Raw genomic sequence first — 19,882 nt, forward strand, 5'->3', positions numbered from 1 at the left:
TCACTTATTTTTTTGAATAAAATTCAAACTACACTGAAGAAAATTTCCAATTAAGTACTACAGCATCACTCTGTTAGTATCCTTCGAGTATTTCCAAAGCCAGTTTTGCACTCAAATTTTCATAATAAGATAGGAATTGAGAGTGGACCACCATTCAAAGCCCACTTTTCAAGAGAAGACTTCAAAATTATGTCTAACTTTTGTGAACAACTCATTGGCTTAGGCTCAAATAAATTCTGTCAGGCTTTATAGAAATAACAATAATAGCATCTGATTTGTGCAAGCTGGTTTTCTTTTGACATGCAGTTGCCAATATTCCAGAAAACTGCAAATCAGAAGGCTGCATTTTATGAGAACTAGTCTTCATAAATCTCAAATTTTATCATGTTTGAAGCTTCCTTCTAAATGAGAACAGTAAACTTGTAAGTGAAACTTGTAAATCAGTCTTATCACTGTCTATGTGTGCATATGTATGATATATAAATATACGTGAAATTCCAAATTGAACTTGTAAGTAGGTCTGATAAGTTTTTCTACTTCAAATTTCAACTCTTTCTAGGAAGCGGGAGGGGAGTCATGGGAGTGTTAGGGCTGGTATCACGCATGAATATGTGTTTCATATATTGTGCATGCAGTATCACACGCTTTCCTTACTGCGATGGAACTATGAGTCCTTACAACAGTAAATAATTCCTTAGAAAATAATCCAATTCGTCAAATCTACAATTTTAATAAAATATAATCAGATTCTGTTTCACAGCAACGGTGAATCAGTTGCAAATTTCTAGTTCCATAGTAAGCTACAATGATTTAAAGCTAAAGAAATGGAGGCTTACTTGCTTGCCTTTCTCATACCACTTCGTATACCTCCATTAAAAACCAGTATCTTCCTCTATTACTACAGTAGAGACAGCATTTACTGGGATCTCTACTGTTCCAGGTACCTGTCCACTGATTCAAACCAGTAACAGTTTGCTGTGACAATAAAATAATTTATCGTCTGCGTATTCTGTAAATTACATTCAAAATGGCAAAGTGTCTTCAGATCTATGTTATATATAAGGAATAGCTTCATCATCAAAGCTACAGGCAATGAAATGTAGAATAACCAGTGACTTTAGGCAGTAAACAAATCAAGGGATAGCATTCTCTGCGTGCTTTGTCAGCTCCAGAGCATCCAAAACACAACTGAAAATAAAGGGTAGATTTCTGGTCTGGTGAAATATTAAAAATGTGAACAGGAAGGAAAGATGCTGTCGGAGGTCAAATAATTTTTAATGCTTTTTCATTTTCTCTAGTTGCTTGGTAAGCTGCTAGAAAAGCATTCCCTTTTTCTTGGCAGTAACCTTCAGGGATCTTTGTAATGCAGTTTTACACACTTTGCACATTCTTTTCCTCACATCTTTACACTCGATTTTAAAGGTATCTGGAAATGTATCCCCATTATCATACAGGTTTATCTGAAGTTGTACCACGTCTAAAACAATTAATTAGTAATGATGGGCTCTTTTCAGTTGCACATTCATTTTCAAATGAATTTATTGAAGTAAAGGATTTACAGCATATGGACTCACAGACTTCTCATGAGTTAAACTGGCATCCATATGTACAGCTTTCAGTAGAGAACTCTAGAGTAATATTTACAATGTAAATATCAACTTTTATTACATAAGAAACAAATATATCACAACTTTCACTTCACAACATATTTGTTCTGGTTTGATGACTAAAGTCATCTCTTTGAAATACTATGTGGAACTCAAAAATAGCTTGTTCTTGTCATAGATTTTACCAGGTGTCCTTCAGAGGTCCTGAAAAGCAAAGGAGAAATATGTTTTAAAAGTCATTTTCATAAGCCGTTGCATCATGAGTTGTATAAAAGCAGTCAGTGGACAAGAAGTAACACTTGATATAAAAGAAAGGTTGAAGGATTAGGCAAAAATGCTACTGCATATTGGCCTACAGCGCAGAACAGCTCCCTTCGAAAACAACTACAGCCTTGAAATGGATACACACATTCAGGTTGCTTGATACATGCTCCATCAGCAACTGGGCACTGCGATAAAATGACCAGTAATAGTCAATATTTAGTAAGTGATTTACCTACAGGGAGATCTGGAACATCTGTACAGTCCATAAAAAAGGAAAGGACTGAAAATATTTCCAGGAAGACACCCATGACCTGCTGTATCACTTCTCTCTCAGTCAGTGTCAGAAGTTTTAGAGGGTATAAAATCCAGGAGCATATATTTTTGAAATAATTTTGTCTAGAAAATACATTTATTTCCTGAATCCCATTGATATTTGCATGTTAGACAATCCCTCTGCAGCACATCTTAGATGGGAGTCAAATGCTTTCTTAGTGCTTAGGGTTCATGTTGCAGACCCTCTTAGTTCTAGGGGAAACTCCCTTCTAATGAAATAGATGTTAAGCAAAATGTACAGCTTTTTATTTTTTCTGGTTTTTTAATTAAAAGAAATTTCACTGAGTTTGTTCTCTGAAGAAATAATAATCTTTGAAATTAAAAAATAAGTCAATTCTAGTTTTATGCTGCAGTGCACACAAACTGAAACACCCAAGTGACTTAGGTGCATTATTAACAGTGCCATTTAATTAGAAATTTTCAATAACAGCAATCATGGGATAAAATAATTATTGTTATTAAAATAATTGTTTATTCAGACACAATCCCTATAGAAACATGCAGCGTTTCATGGAACATGGCTCTTTCCTAGATGATTCTGCTTTTCTGACAAGCCACACTTCATGTATGATTATTCTCATTTTATGGGTCAAGTAACAGACAGCAAGAGGAAAGAAAATCTGGGCATACCAGTGGGAGGTGGCTCAGCAGCTCATCTACAGAATCATAGTTTTCTGAAAAGGAAGGTTCAAGAAGTTCTGCTTCATCTCGAAGTTTAGAGGGGTTTAGCTCTTCCTGGCTGTTGTGGATCAGAAACAAGTTTTATTGCCCTCAGAAGAAAAGCAAACAGGCAAGCAAAGCTTCCTTCTAACTGTAGCTCTTGCATGTTTTGTCACACTTGTACCAAAGTGTTATAAATCACATGAAATTGCATGTTTAACAGGTGAAGAGACATGACATTTAAAAGCGGTTGTCTAAATGAGTGAATATACAAACAGAATATGAGCTCTACAGAAACGTATGTTGGCACTTGCCACCTAAACTGATTAAGTCTTTCTGAGACTTCTAAATGTTCATTTTATGTGCTTACTTAAAGGCAAATTTTCAACAAACAGTGAATTTTCTTTATAAAATTGTTGTTCATGTTCCATAGCTCTGTGGAGTTTTCTTTAAGAGGCTTTTTTAATAAATAAAACCATTTTAAGAATCTGTGAAACGCTTTTTAAAATTGCCAGATGCTGTCTCCTCTTTATTCTTCTATTCTAATCTGATTGGAGTGTCTGTTCCAGTCTGGAAGAAAACACTGCCTGCATTTGAAAACCATGTTACAAATTACGTTATAAAGTCATTAATGTTCATTGCCTTTTGTTTGTCCTCTCTGCACACATATGTGGGTATAAATCTTTTCTGTCTTAATACCATGCAAGTATGGAAACAATATGTATTTGCTTTCTCGTAGTACCTTCTTTTTCCAGTTAAAACTGAGTTTAAGTATTTCTTCACAGCCATTTGCTTTCGAAAACGGCTGTAGTTGTCAGTGAAGACAGCATCAGAGTGGCGTTTGACAGGACTGTCCTGGGAGCTGGCAATACAACAATTACAAAGAAAAAATTAATGGACAATATCAGTTTAGAAGAAGATACCATTAAATGAGTGAAACAAACTTTACAATGTTGGTTAGTTAAATAAAATCAAATTTTCATTTCAGCTTTCATTTCCAGCTATGACTTTTCTTCTGTTGAAAAGAAACCATTGCTTCTATTGCTTATTATGTATTTTAATAATAAGCATCAAATTCTAAGGATGGGCATTAAGTCTATTTGTGCTCACCTTCCACTGATTTCTTTCTCCTGCTCAACTTTGCCCTGGCCCATGCAGTTAGGATCCATATTCAATGACCTTTAGAGTCCCTAACCCAGGAATTCTGCAGGATCAAATGGCTGAGTGTGGATTTCATGACTGCTTCCTGTCTGTCCTCATGGCCCAGGTTACTCTTTCATAAACTGACTTTGTTCTGATTTCTATCATCTGCGCAAATATATTTCAGTACAATGCCTAGGTGCAGACCGGTTTAAGTCACAGTGAGCTCTTAAGGGACCTGGTTGCTGTTCCCATTGAACTCAGTGAGGACAGAGCCTGCCTCTGAGGAAAGTAAGAGTGAGTATAGCATCACATCCATAGCTACAAATGCTTGTTTTAAGGAGGTATCAGGAGACAAAACACCTCATGAAATCCTAGCTTGGAGGCCTATTTTTCATGCACAACCTTGGGAAGCCTCAGTGTTTTCTGCTTTAAATGATCTATGTTAGTTTCTAGCATATGAGAAACTGGTACTGTGTGCTCTAGAACAAAGGCAGCATTGACATAAATGCAGGACCTAATTTTCACTCAACTTTTGATCATTCATAGGAACTGTCATACTGGGTCAGACCCAAGTATTCTACAGTTCTGTTCCCAAGAGTGCCCAGTAGCTGCTGCTTAGGGATATGAAAACAAGGGAAGTGTGTAGTGATCCTTCCCAGCATCCTGCAGCCTTTAGTTTATGAGCATCCTGGTCTGGAAGTTGCATACAGATCTCTTGTTTATGGATTTGCCTCACTCTTTTTTGAATCTCTCTATAATGCAGATCTCCCAAACATATTGCTCTCGCAATATATTCTACAGTAGGAAAAATATAATTCCTCTGTTTTCACTGTAAACTGATCATTTCTTAATTTCATTTAGCATCCCCATTGTTATGTAAGTATCGAATAATCATTCATTTTGTATTCACTTTGCCATTCATCTGCCAAACTAGAAAAACCACTATCAGATAAAAAAATTAGCAAATGGATGTGATAATCATTACAATATTGCCAGTATTTAATATCAGTGCTACATGCAGTGTCTGTTGCTCTACCCTTCACAGCTGTATCAGGAATAAATAGTAACGTATTAATTTAGTAACAAATACCACTAATTCGTTATATAGGTTTTTCAGCTCCCCCATTATTACACCAGTTTCTCTTTCATTATCTCTAAATCGCAAAAATGAGAACTTAGGTACAGAAGGGTAAAAAATTGCCAATGAAGCCAGCTAGGAAAAAACTCTACCTAATGTAAGTGTCACCTCACCTAACTCGTTTTCTAATAAGCGAATGCAGATATCTCTTCACAGCAAGTTTAGCCAAAAGATGGCTGTAGACACTGGTGAAAATTCCATCAGCATGCCTTGCATTTCTGAAATGGACAATAAATAAACTCTACAATACAACCTGGGTTCATATCATTTTGATAATGTTCATTTTGTAAACATACTGCTTTCCTTAAGTTATCTATTGTACATATTAAATTAAGCTAATTTTATAAAACAACTTTCAGATTTTCACAACATACTTTTTAGCCCTTCCGGAGAAGTGAATGAACTCATCATGCCAGAATGGCAATGCAATCAACATTTCTGCACACATTCCTCCTGCTACCAGTATTCAACCAGAGGCTGGGTGGGTTTTTTCTGTAATTGAGTCTTCCTTTCCTATTTCTCAGCTTGAAAATGTGACCGAGCTTTTGGCATAATTCAAGTAGTACATCATCATTTGTATTTATGATAAGAAAGACACTCACCTATCAATAAGTCTGGACAGATCAAAATAGAATTTCTCATTTTCAGGTAGTGTGTTCTGCAAAATGTCTGATTCAGACTTTAATGACCCGTGGGCATGGTCAGGTTCACTGGCTCCATCAAATGGCATTCTGTTTCCCAATCTGTTGGAGAAGGAAACCATGAGAAATACTGCTAGCTGAGGATACACAACACTTCACTGCAGCTTACGTTCTGGTTTGAGTCAAAATGCACATCTACCTACTTTAATCTGTAAGGCATTTTAAAGCAGCTTGGAAAAAACCAAAAATCACTTTCAGCTATAATCCATGCTCAGTGGTAGAGTAATCGACGTAACAGATCTTTCTCTCTAATGCATATTTTCTAGATATACGTTGTCATTGCACACAATTTACCTCAGTGAACAGTGCATAATGTATGGCAACTATAGCTCAACTGACAACCATGAAGCTTTTCATAACAACTGTATTTTATATAAACGCCTCCACCCATGCAAAGTGAAAACAGTTCCTGTGAGGTACTTACCTTCCAATTGAGACTTAAAATGTGCATTGAAATGCAGTATGAAGCAGTTCTTAGGCCTTCTCTAAAGAAAGCAAATACACCCTCAGGAACTTCAAACTAAATATGGAGTGCAGTCATGAATCTCTATGTGGCTTTATTCTCTCATGTTTAATTTGCTGGTTGCAAGTTAGAAAAGGTTCACATTTAATCTTTTTAAATGTATCATGGCAATTGCTCTGTATAAACCGATCTACAGTTACTTCATATTTTCATAAACTGCCGTTTCTTATGACGTGTCATATTTTATCAAGGGCAATCTGACTGCATAGCAGTAGTTTGGCATCAGATGTTTCTTCTAACAGCTCTCATGTTCTGTGGCAGACAACAGGCTTCCATCGCTATAGTACACCCCTGCATTTGATGATTTGCAAAATTCACATACTACAACTAGGATAGGTTGTTGTCCTTGTAATTTTACAGTCATTATAGCAATTAGTACTGCTTATATATCTGGGGCATGTAAGACTTCTGTCTGCTAAAAAAAGTAAAGTTGTTGTGTAAAATAAACCAACTCAAAACACACCTTTTGAAAATCGGTCACTATGCTGTTTTCCTATACCATTTTCCTTTGGTCTTTTTAGACTTACTTAAATGCAAAATGTACCTCTCTGCCATCTGATTTAATTTAGTTAGACAGCTAATAACCACTTCCACAATTCAAATTATGCAGCAGTACAAAAACTACACATCGGTCCATACGGACCACTTCCCCGTCGTTCATGCTTTAGGAATTTTTAATATGTTCGATTTTGCCTACTTATGTCTCTGCTTTTTAAAAGATGTATCTATCCACCTAGCTGAACTTCGGAGATAAAGGAGCTTTCCCATAAGAAAAGCAGAGACTGTTTTGGGCATGATGGACACGCACATTTTAACACACATCCTCTACGCCATTTAAATACGGTGGTCACCGCTAGCCGGCTCGTGGGGTGGCATTGCTGCTGGTGCCTCGGATGGTGCGTGCGTGTCTCGGGGGGCTTTTAAAGGTCAAGTTCGGCGGGCACCGGCTGGGCTCGGTCCCGCACACTTCACCATCGCGGAGATGCGCGCCCGCCGGTTCCCGAGCAAGCACCCCGACCGGGAGCGCCGCGCGGTGTGCTCGTCGGAAGAGCACAGCGGAAGACTGGCGCTTCTCTGAGCCCTCTCGACCTCCCCGCGGAGGGCAAGCCCAGGCGGGCCGGGCGCGGAGCGGAGCGCGGAGCGGAGCGCGGAGCGCGGCCCTTACCGCGGGATGGGGGGGAAGGCGGCCCCCCGCGGGGGCAGCGCCCGCGCCCGCCAGCAGAGGGCGCTGAGGAGGGCGAGGGCGAGGAGGAGCGGGGAGGCGCCGCGGTGCTCCATGGCAGCCACCTGCGGAGGGAAGAGCGCAGCCGTCACCCACCGACCCGCCCGCACCGACCGGCCCTGCGCTGGGGTAGCGGGGCTTCGCCTCGGGCCGCGGAGCAACCGCCCCGGCCCCGGCCCCGGCCCCAACAGAGACCGCCGGCATCTCCTCCGCCACGGCGACCTCGCTGCCGGCGGGCAGGCAGAGCTGGTACCCCCGAAAGCGACCCGCGGCTCGGTGCGGGGGGCAGCAGCACCCGGGTTTTAGCGACCTTAAAAAAATGCATATATCTGTAAAGCGGTAAAAAAAAGAGTCCCTCCCCGGCTGCCCTGGGCGGTCAGACCCGCTCTCCGCGACCCGACGGCCGGGGCGCCTTCCTTGCAGGTCTGGGAGGGGAGAAGGGGAGCGCGGGGACGGGGACGCCCTCCTCATCCGCTGGGAAGCTGCCGCTGCGGCGGAGGGAAAGTTACTCACGGAGCCGCGAGTCCGTCGGTGGGGCTGGCTGGGCGAGCGCGGAGCGGAGCGCTGCGCTGCTGGGGGCCTGCGCCCTTGCCCCGCTGCGCGGCTGCCGGGCTGCGCGACTGCCGGGGCGGCGGCGGAGGATGAGGAGGAGGAGGAGAAGGAAGAAGAAGAGGAGAGCTCCGTCCCGCCGCACGCTCTGAGCTGCCCGCCGCGCCGCTGCGTTTTATAGCGTTTACACGTTTCTGCTTCCGAAGAAGCAATCACGTTACTGGGGAGACGTCACCCTTCCCAAGGGGACGGTCGCTTTGTTCAGGACAGTCAGAGACTTATATGTAATTCATGAGCAGCCGCGCACCATATCTCCCCCCCCCCCCCTGCCCCCCGCCATTATTTGATTTATATTAATGAGTTAGTTTTGCAGGGAGCAGGGCCCCGTCGGCGGCGTGATTCCGCCTCGCAAAGCAGGAGAGCAGGCGGCTGGCGGGGGCTGCGGGGCCACGCCGCACCGCGCCCCCCAGCCCGCACCCGAGGCAGCCGGGAGGGGAGGTGGCTGCACCCCCCGGGCCCCTTCGCTCCCGTCCCGAGTGCTTCCCCGCGGAGCCCCCGGCCCCGAGGTTGCACCTGCGCCGGTGTTTTCAAGATGAGCCGGTCCCTCTCTGTCCCTGGCACACAGCCGTCCCTGCCGGGGATCCCCACCCGGGGCGCCCCGTCGGATGGGCCACCGCTCGCACAAGCCACCCCGGGGTCCCCTCTCGCACAAGCCGCAGGGCCCGAGCACGCAGGGGCTGCGCTGCAGGGAGTTGGTCTTAAGAACAAAATCTTTCTACGGGCTTTAGCTTGATTTTAGCAGGCGGCGGGGTGTTTACCGGTCTTTGCTTTTTCGTTTAAACTGTGTGTGTTCGTGGGAAACGGATCAGCCCCCGCATCCAAACGGCGCCTGGTGCATCGAAGCACTGTAGGTGCTTGTAACCGTTCCGCTGATCCCAGCGCCTGCACCCGCGGCGGGGGCGCGGCTGGAGGGCATGTTAAACCCCCGGGAGCGGGAAGGGGGTCAGATCTTCCCGCTAACGTGTATCAAGCCCAAACCTCGGGGTTGGAGTCATTGCCACGGCAGAAGAGAATCAGATAGTTTCAAGCCTTCGATTTTCACCTTCGAGTTTTCCCTGCCTCAAAGAGACCTGTGGGCTGCAGTGAAAGAAACACGGGGAAAGTGGGCGTGGGACCCGCCGGCGGGGCAGCAGGGCAGGGCTGTTCCTGTAAGCACCTCTTTAGTTTCGCACAATTTCTTTCAGTGCCAGCCCTGAAATACCTGCCAAAGATCGTGGCAAGAATTTCAGCTGAAAAGGTCATTATGGTCTTTTTTTCTTTTTTTTTTTTCCTTGAGCTTTTTTGTGCCTCTAATCCTCCTACTCAGTAAGTAACGATTGTACAAATCCATACAGACGATTTCACCATTTCTTCTTACTTCTAATAAGTTTCTCTGTTTCATGTTTCACTAAAGGTTAGGCAGGCTCAATGCCGAAGATTCTGCGATGCTTAATCACATTTTCTAATTCAGTTACATAAAAAATTAAGTGAATTAGATTAAAAATGCCTGGAAATTTGTTTCTCGGATGACAGCTGTGACTAAAACCAGAGTTCCTGCAGTAGTCTAATTTCAGGAAATTTTCCCCTTGTTACTACATAACTAGAGGTCGAAGAAGCAATTCTGCTGTGGAATGGCGAGATGAGCATCAATAGCACCGTATTGCCCTCACCCATCAGAAATATCCCAGCTAGGGCTTATAGGCGTTGTGCTGTATGCACGACCTGGGAAAGTTCAATGGACTTCACCCAAGTGCTTGAAAGAAGAGAGAGGAGGAGAAATCCATCTCCCGGGCGGCGTAAAGACGCGTCGCCGGAGCCCTGCGAAGGCTGCGGATGCCCAGCCTCCTGGCCTGGAGCGGCGAGCTGGGGAGAGAAGGCGGCTTTCGGGCCGGAGGGTGCGGGCACACCGCGGCCAGCGCCGCGCCGGGCTCGAGGGGAGCCGGAGTGCCGCAGCTGCCCGCGCCCCCGCTCCTCAGCCCCGCTCCCCAGCCCCGCTCCCCAGCCCCGCTCCCCAGCCCCGCTCCTCAGCCCCGCTCCTCAGCCCCGTTCCTCAGCCCCGCTCCTCAGCCCCGCTCCTCAGCCCCTCTCCCGCCGAGGGCGCCGCTGCGGGAAAAGCCCATACGCAGCCGGCAGAAGGAACCGGAGAAGAAAGGAAAAGTTTCCTTTCAGCGTGCCTGGGCTACGCAGCCTGGAAAGGGGGGGTCTCGCAGGAGTCCTGCGGGCTGCTGCGGTCCCTGGGAGGGAGGAGGGGAGCCGCCCACTAAATCTAAGGGATATGTGAAAAACAAGGCTGCTGTCAGTTGCTATGTATGTGCTATATGGGTGGCTGCATGCTGTGAGGAAACGTATATAGACTGCACTGCCAAAAGAAATTGAGAATCACTGGTAAATTGGTACTTCTTTTACCGTACCATACCATACCATACCATACCATATGGACTTACTTACCCTACGTGGTAAATCTGGTTTGCTGTAACTTTGTTCCCCTTTTCACAGGCTTGACAAGGGAGCAACATGATGTCGGGCTGGCTAAAAATGGCCTCAGAACCTCCCTAGGGGTGATGGTATTACTGAAGAAAAACCCTCTCTATACCCCCTTAAGGATCTGAACAATCTTTACTGCATCTAGGCTTATGATACCGTCTATTTTCCCTATTCTATAGACAAGAACCTGAGTCATAGGGAGATCAAGTGGATTCCCCTTTTTTACCCAGGAAATCTCCAGCAGAGATTTGAATTGACCCCAGATGTCCCAAGCACTTTTCAATTGCATGAACAATTGTCTGCATTTCCCTTCAGCACCCTGCTGCACCCACCATCTCCTCCTCTTGAATCAACATAAACTGAAGAAGAGATGCTACCTCTCCCTTTCTCCTTAGTCCTTTATCTCATTTCTCAAGAGGATTTTCATTGAGGGAAGTTGTTTTGGGATGACTGAGAACGGTTTTGGGGTGGCAAACCAGATTCTATCTTTTCTACCTTTTTTTTCTCCCCTGAAGCTTATATAAAGTATTATTTCCGCATTGTTTGGAGGTGTTTTGATAAAAGCAAGTCATTAAAAAGAAAATAATTCTTTATAAACAGACAGATGAAGAAAAGCCCCTTTTCTGTAGGAGTCCTAAGTGAGTCCTCTAAGATCTAGGCAGGTGGAACCTTTCTGGATGGTAACTCCTACTGTCTTCTACTGACAGAAACTCTACCCTTTCAGAAAAGTGTCACTTGGAAAAAAAACAAAACACAGTGCTTGGGAGCTTCTCCAGGATAATAATTAGACACAGGCAACACTTAGGAAGTCAAATATTTTACAGTGGCTTTTGCAGGAATCCTGATGCACAGCTGCTCCATGTTTACTGAACTTTTTACCTTTGTTCTATATGTTATCAAAAATCTTTTGGTTACTCTTCACTCTTGCTTTATTTTCTCTAATGTTTCACTTATATAAAAAAAAAAGAGGTTATAATCATAACGTGGCAATACTTGGGAATGATGGAAAACCAATTAGACAAGATTGACCAAAGAGCAGAAACTTATCTGAAAGTTTATTTCACCAGTTGTATACAAACTTGTGTGGTGTATATATAAATCAAGTATTACCTAAAATAGCTACAACATATAGGGGAAGGAGATTTGGGAGGTTTTAGGTTCGTTATTTAGATTTGATTACTATTTTTAGCATGTAAAACTGTGCTGAAATTGATGGGCTAAAAAAACTCTTAAAGCCAAATCCTTAAATGAGAGAGATCTGCTTAGTTCCATGGAAGACCTGCTTAGCATTTACCAGAGTTATCATGTAATTGTATTTTAAAAAGAGAAATTACATCAGCAATAGAAATATAATTTTACTTTGGAAACAAAAAATAACAAAAGACTTGTTTTAGAACTTGCGTATTATATCAGAAAACGAAACTTCTACTGACTCATGAGCTCTGCCTCACGAATCACTGGGTCTGCAGAATCTCCCTTGTGCATTCCCTACAGCTCATGTTGCTGTAGATGAGTTCAGAAACTACCTTTGATCCCATAGCCGTATCACATTGATCCGTGAGTTTTTAGAGCTTATAGAGCAGATTGATGGAGCACTACGATTCAGCATAACAGCTTTTCCAACTTCCACAAAAGAGATAACAGAAGAAATGTCAAGAAACTGTATATGATGAGTAAAAAATAAATAAAAAAAAAGAAGTGATAAACTAACTTGCCCTTCTCTGACCCTTTAATGGCATGATTAGCATAATCTCCAGTTTCTGCTCTAAGCACCTTGTTGCGTTGCTGGGTCACACTCTCCCATAAACATTCATATTCCTCAGTATCATCTGGTTGGAAAAAATGGATGGGGTCATTTGCTGAAACTTGTTCCAGCTTCACTCTCTTTGCAGCTATCTCTGAATGCTTCTCAGGCAAAATAAGGAGAAAACCATCAGTTCATTCTTTTAGGTAAGTTTTATTTCAAAAGCACAGTCCCTGTTCCATCATGTCTTTAGCCTGAGTCAGTTCAGAGAAATATTTTGCAATTGAGAACTCATGACTTGCATATTGCAGCAGAAGCATTCAGTGGAAGAGTGCTTGTCTCCTCAGTTCCCAGGTCCTGAGGGGGTCATGCAGGCGGAACAGGGGAGTCTTCATTTCCTCTCTCACTCTTCTTGAGCCCTGCTTTCAGGTCACAAGTGTGGATCCTCAGAGCAGAGCCATGAACTGGAGTAAACTCCTGCAACAAGTAAATTATATTAACAAATATGCCTACTATGTACAACACTTGTACAAGTCCCTCCTTTGCCTGTGGGTTAACAATTTTCAGAATCAGTTTTCAAAATCACTGGAACATTTGGATTATGCCCATGACTCCCAACCGTTCTCCCACCTCTTGCATTAGTATGTCCTGACATGTCATTAACACAGACATGCTTGATTAAAACTTCCCAGTGGATACCCTGTTGAGCAAAAAGTATGCAGGAGAGCTGCTGACTCCAGTGATACTCCCAAGGGTCTGTTCCCCTTTTCTATCATACTATCTAGGAAAACTCTTACTGCTTGTAGTTTAGTTCTGTTTTCATACCCCCTGCTCCCTCATCCCAAAGTGCAATCTCAGCTTCTCTCAAAGACTCCAAAACTGTTTGAGATGATAGACATTTTGTTTTCCAGGTGTTTATGCTGTTTGGTATCTGCTTGAACTACTGCTTGATGTCCATCTGGTTCATGGTGTGCAGCTGTCCTAGGAGTGTCCTAGAAGTGTCAGTCCAAATTCCTTCTCATTCTTTAGCATTGATGTGATATTTTTGCCATCTCTATCTCAATATCAGACACATTATTCTGCACTCATTCTCCAGGAAGATCCGTAGCTACACAAGTTTTAACAGCAGCTTTACTATTTCTGTTTTTCTTTCAAAGCAATTTCCATTTAATGCTTCACCTAACTTGTTTATTCATTCACTTTAAACCCCAGAGAAACACATGATAATACAAAGCTTGTCAGGAGGCAGAGTAGTTTCTGGTTTGGTCATGCTGTGTACTTTTTGTTTTTAACAAGCTATTTGAAATATGTCCTACTCCTACCAGAACTGTTAAAATCTGCAACTTTCAGCAAAGGATCAGATGATACTTTCATCACCAGAAATGTGTTCCTCCTCCTGCAGTTGCCTCAGCCCATTCCTCTTCTCTGCAAATCTAAAATAACCTCTGTATATGTCAAGAATGTATGTCTTTAAGATGCCACAGCATTCAGATTCAGCTTCCCACCCATTTGCAGCCAACTCTGCTTCACAGAGTATTGAGTTTTTCTACATAAATCAACTTGTCTATACCAAATTGGATTTTCTATGGTGAATCTTTGAAAAATCACTTTATTTTGCATGACATTCCAACATATGTAAGTTTCTGTAAGCTAATATCTAATTATCTAAGCAGATATTAAGAACAATCTTTCAAATCTGCGTCCCTACATTTCCCTCATGCTTTTGGGCCTGTCGCCTGCACATTATGATAACTTATGGATGTCCTTTTGCCTCTACCTATACATTAGCAATACAAAATGCAAATAGCCTCCAGAAACCCTTCAGATTATCTGTTAAAAGTAGAAACTGTACAACAGCGCCACAGTGGAGCTCAAAAGGTAGAAGGAAAGTGTGAGAGCAAACATGCCTAGGGCACCTTATCTTACTGTCATTCGCTATGGACCCTCATCTCACGGAGTTTGACTGCAAGTTCATCAAGAGTGTGGGGAATCCAAGAAACTAATGATGCTAATGTCTAGGAGCACATCTCCAGATGCAGCCGAGCTACTAAAAGTCCCTTTACCTTACTACCTACTTCCCATACTGACTACAAAAAACCCCAAGAAGTATCAGAGAATTTAGTCCATTTATATGTTTGTAACTGTATGATTGGAATATTTCATGGGGTGTATACCATAACATCTGTGCTGAAAGGACTGGGATACTTCTCCATTTTTACATAGATCCTTTTCCCTGTGTATAGTACAAGATCCTGGTTCTAGACTGTGCACGTGGCCACCTTCTTTTTGTGTTCCCCGGTGAATATTGCTACTATTGCACTGTCTGGAAGCTTGTGAGAGCAGACGTATCATCTCAGGATAAAGAAGAAAACACGTCAGTCAGGCTGGAAGGCACATCTTAAGATGCTAATTATGCCAGGATAACTTTATCCCTTGAACTGACCTAATCATCACAAGTTCTTTATTTACCAAGCTGAAAAAAGCAACCATCTAAAAGCTACGGCAGAAACAAGCTAAAAATGCTTCAGTCTCAAGCAATTACCACTATTGTCTTCATGGAAAAAGAGCTGAGAGAGATTTTCTAAAACTGTCCATGTGTATAAAGGGCATAGTGTAACGTGCTGTCTCTTAGCACTACTCTAAACCTAATGTACACTATTATGGCTCTGAAAAACTATATTCACATTCAGTTTCCATGAAGAAGCCATATAGAAAAAAGTATCAACTTGTTACCATCCCTAATAAATGATATAATTTAGATTTAACTGTTTTCCATATTACTTATGGAAGAACTTTTGTAGTGTTCATGGACAAGAGAGATACATTTCCAAGATGATAGTTTATCACTTGGTTCAACTCTACAGGTCACCAGAACAAACAAGGAACTCCTATATCTTGTTTAATTGGCTTCTTGGCCAATACATCAATGGCTCATTATCCTTTTTGTCCGATATAAAGCATTAAGAACATTCCAGTGAATATAGCACCACAGTCAATATATTCCACTTTATTAAGTACATATAAATAAGTCCAATACTATTAGAATTCTAAGTGATTTTGGAAGGTGAAGATTGTGATGAAGATAAAATAGATTAATAGGCACAGCAACACCTTTGATAGCCCTCATATATGCTGTCCTCATGTATGTGTATAATTATATTCTGAAATTTGTTTGGGGTTTTTGTTTGACAGATGAATGAAAATGCTTTCTACAGAATCAAATGAAACATTCAGCACTGGTGCTACAACAACTAATTAAACAACTAGTTTAATTTCTATTGAATGTTAATATTAAAATGTTGTTAACTATTGAACCTAAGCAATGAACCTTAGCACCTTGAAATTTGCTAAACTTCATACTCAGTTGTAACCGAGCATGAATTTATAAATTATTGATCTAGATGTGAATCTTGGGTGACTCTGGGTCAATCATGCAGTTACATCGATAGCCACACAGTCAAAAAAACCTGTATAACTCTCTTCCAGCATGTAATTAGAGGATTTTTTTTTTTTTTAATTTCATGGTAGTAGATACTTATTTTGTACAAGCTTTAAGGACAATTCCATTTCTCCAAGTCACAGGTAATTTTTTGTCTTACTTGACACATTTTCTGGTTTAATAGAAAAATATTCCATAGATATAGAATCACACAATGTCACAAAAGAAAATGATGTCACACCACACTGGGTGTGGAAGGGAAGCAAAATTCATCTGCCACAGGTATTCTTCCTTGCTCTTGTTTCAAGAGATGCTCTCTGGTTGCTTCTACCGGCATCAGCTCAGGTGGGAGAATTTCCACATGGAGTTTTCCAGAATGATTAGAAGTTCATATCAAAAGGGGACCTCTTTGTCTATTGACATTACTCAATGAGTCTTGTCATTTTGAACACTGGGTTCAAAGGCCTTCAAAGTGAAGGGATAACAGAACAGTTGACTCAAGGAGGTTTATCCTTCTCTCAGATCTTGGAACAAATATGTCAAAGAGTATAGCTATGCTTTTTGAGAGTGAGGGTAGCATAAACTGAAGCTGAATCTGTAGCCCTGTCTTGGTCTCTGTTCCCTTAGGCACAATGTTCCATCCAGAGCTTTATGGCTTAGAAAGCTCATCCTCAGCCCAACTTGTGGTCTAGGTGTCTGTGATTGAGCAAGGTCAAGGATCAGCCTTTCCCAAGCAGCAACAGGACTGCATCTCCCAACTTGACTGACAACTGTCTGGCTAGGAAAAAAACTTAGTGATTGTCAGCTTTGGAGCTGAAGACCATATTAATGTTCAGTGTAATCATATTTTAGACCTAGCTACCTACTGTGTACACTACCCAGTAAACAACTCTGTACTCATAAGGTTGCATACAATTCTGCCTCCCGAGTTAGGGCACATAGCAAAAGATATGCAAATAAAAGTGTCCTAGTAGTGAAAAGATTACAAGGTCATGTACATGCATGTCATGTACCAATTTAAGAATCTGAAAATAAACCATAATCAGGAGTCACTAAACCAATTCCAAACCCTTTTCTGCCTTGTCCTCCAGACAGCTCCAGACGAATCTGAACCCAAAGCAAGATCTCTCAGGATCTATCAGAATACTAAGCATTTTGTCAATTCCTCAGGCTGTCCAGAAGCAGTAGAGATCAGAGACAATCTTTTTATAAGTCTGTAAGAGATTGTCCTGCTGGGGACAGTTTGTCTTCAGACAGTCTTGATTACAAACAGGATCGCTGCAATGTTGGCCTCAAGAGCCAGAGGAGAGACTGGCTAGCTGATGCTAGAACTGTCTTTGCTCAGCTTTGCTTTCCAAACCCATCTCTAAAACGTCCCCCCAAATGGTGCCCAAAAGTTATCTTTAGCACAGTGACACTCTAGAAAAACTTCTCTTTAGTCTTTCTTGCTGTCATCCTATTTCATAGACACATCATCCAGAGACATGACACCACCTCTGTTGAACACCAGAAGTGCTGAGACTCAAACAAAATTCTGATTCAGGAGTTCTTATCCCTGCTCTCACCTAAAATAATAGAAAGGAATGGCCAAGCACTGATTCACCATGACCTTTGTTGTCAGCCCCTCATGTGTCTGCGTAAGAACCTAAAGATCACCCTTACATCCTCACAGAACATTTTACATGCTCAAAAGTGACTGGGCAGATGAGATGAGCAGAGCAGTTTTCTGTTTTCACGTAGAAGAAACTTTCAACAGACAGAAATCACTTGGCAGATACAAATGATGCTCTTATATTAGGTACTAGAATGATGCGGTTTATGGAATTATATTCTGATTCAGCAGAGTTATTAAATATATGAGTAATGTCACTGCAGTCAATAATAAGGCAATATAGATTCAATCATGAGGGGTCAGTCAGAGCATTTGGAGGGTTAAATGTTAAGCATGAACAATCTGTTTTGCTGGATTGGGCTCGTGTAGCAAGGCCCTCAGTTGTGTGTCTAGCACACCCCATTTGCAAATCTACCCTCAAAGAACAGCAATATACAATACAGTATATTTCTTACTTTCTTTTGATTCACTGTTCTGTTGTACTGATAAATGAACAGTTAGCCTTGAAAGTTTTTGATCACTAATGACTCAGATTTTGCATAAAATGTCAGACTGAACAAGATGGAAACACTCTTGGTCTGTTTTTAAATCTTTATAATGCCCAACACTGGAAGCAGCTTTTAAATCAGCTAGCCATTCAATGTCTTACAGGTGCCTTGAAAGAAGCAGGAACACCTATTTATACCCTCTGTGATCCTAGTAAATGCATTTAAATGTATGTGGTGATATCTAGCCTTCAGTACCCATAAAATGTCTGTAAGAAGGCATGCAGACGCATGTGCCTTGTTGTGGATTGGGGGTGACCGAATCAAAGGAAACCCTTTCAGACATCTTTCAGGAACACTATCAGGATATTAAACACAGTCACGCTTCGCTTACTTTGCAAAATCATGGTAAATCTGCCATTCTCTAACTTGTTTGGATTAGTTGAAGCTTGTCTTAACCTACACCGAGCTTTCTCAGTTCCTGTTTCTCTTCTCAATATTTTTGGTTTTACTGGGGATATTTCTGTCCTAGAGCAGGTTCTCTTGGTTGGTAGAAGAGAGGAAAATCTGCAAATGCTTAAATTTGGTGTCTCAGAGAGAGTTTGATTTTTAAAGCTAATACATTTCAAACATGGTTAAATGATGTGGGAACATATTTAATGTTCAATTTCCTTTTCAGAAGTGATTCAATGCCTAGAAGCATTTAGATACTTTGAAAGACTTTATTTAGTTTATATACAAGCACACAAAATATGTTTTTAGAGCGTTCAGGAATTTTTACAGGGCTCAGTTTTATGTTACCCAAAATGTTCAAAAATATCTGCATTATGAATTAGTGCATTACAGAGTTATAAGAAGTTTGCAAGGCAATTCAAAGTTTTACTAAATGATATCTGTCATCTAGTACTGACAAAAAGGTGTCTGTATCTTTCCATGATGTCTGCCCAAGGGACTACAGGGAAAAAAAAAAAAAAAAATCAGTGCTTTGATGCTGGCAAACTAGTGCTGGAGAGCTTATCACACGCAACCCAATCAATTCCTCAAAGTGGTTCTCTAGATAACAAAGTCATCTTCTCTGTTACTTGGCAGAACAACAAAAGAATGGGATAGAGTGAAGACCTGTGTATTTTTATCATCATACTTATCTACAGAGAGACAGAGATGGAACTTACTATGGAACTAAATAGAGAATCACTAAATGAGAAAAAAAAAAAATCTACAATCCCTCTAGGAAAGGTTTAAAGGGAATTCTTCCCTCCTATAAAAATAACTTTAAAAGATCACCAGGATATACAGGACAGGAACAGAGCAGGGGTCTCTGGCTTGCCTCTCCAGTGTGCTTCAACTCAAGTTTTGGACTTGTCAGTCTAGAGACTGAAGATTCATCCCATTTCAGTGGACAGCTAATCGTTGAACACTTCTCCATACATGTCCAAAGAAATGCAAATTACTGCCAGCTGTGATTTGTGCTCTTGTCAAGCTGGAACAAGAGAGCAGCATCACCTTTCCTGTGTAGTCATCAATGTGCTGCCATAAAATAAAGCGGATCGATATGGATGCAAGTCTACCTTGAACTAGATATGAATAATTTTGCATTCCAGTGCCTTTCCATACTGGCCCTAGTCATAGGCACATCAGACAGTTATGTCCTAAATCAGCAAATCCAATTTCCTGCTATCTCAGTCCCATCACTCTGCGTAATCCCTTTCATGATTAAGCTACTCTTGTTTAAAAGAACTCCTTGCTCTAAAATAGTGCAACTGCTTGTTCACAGCCCTCAGCACACAATCACTTGATTCTGCTACTAAATAGATGAAAACATGTCTCTGATGCAGAATGTCACCGGGAAAGCAGACAGGAAACATGTTTACTGAAATAGCTCTGTGATCCAGTCCATGCCCATCAGACACTGCCAACCTCATGCAGTAACATCGTCAGA

At 41.8% G+C, this 19,882-nt stretch overlaps 1 protein-coding gene across 2 annotated transcripts; it reads right to left on the bottom strand.

Moving 5' to 3' along the window:
* Positions 1-1,534: 1,534 nt before the first annotated feature.
* On the bottom strand, positions 1,535-8,347 carry VIP (vasoactive intestinal peptide). 2 transcript variants are annotated; one of them, XM_054821474.1, is made up of 7 exons: positions 8,105-8,347; positions 7,535-7,656; positions 5,748-5,888; positions 5,259-5,363; positions 3,607-3,726; positions 2,835-2,943; positions 1,541-1,811 (listed from the first exon to the last, which is right to left on the bottom strand). In XM_054821474.1, exons 2-7 carry the CDS (start codon positions 7,645-7,647, stop codon positions 1,803-1,805), a joined length of 597 nt encoding a protein of 198 aa, XP_054677449.1. In that variant the 5' UTR covers positions 7,648-7,656; positions 8,105-8,347; the 3' UTR covers positions 1,541-1,802. The 2 variants fall into 2 exon arrangements, with proteins under 2 accessions (XP_054677450.1, XP_054677449.1); XM_054821475.1 differs by lacking the exon at positions 5,259-5,363 and having other exon boundaries at positions 1,535-1,811.
* Positions 8,348-19,882: the final 11,535 nt, after the last annotated feature.

This window comes from Grus americana, chromosome 3 (assembly GCF_028858705.1).
Source record: "Grus americana isolate bGruAme1 chromosome 3, bGruAme1.mat, whole genome shotgun sequence".
Classification (NCBI taxonomy): domain Eukaryota; kingdom Metazoa; phylum Chordata; class Aves; order Gruiformes; family Gruidae; genus Grus; species Grus americana.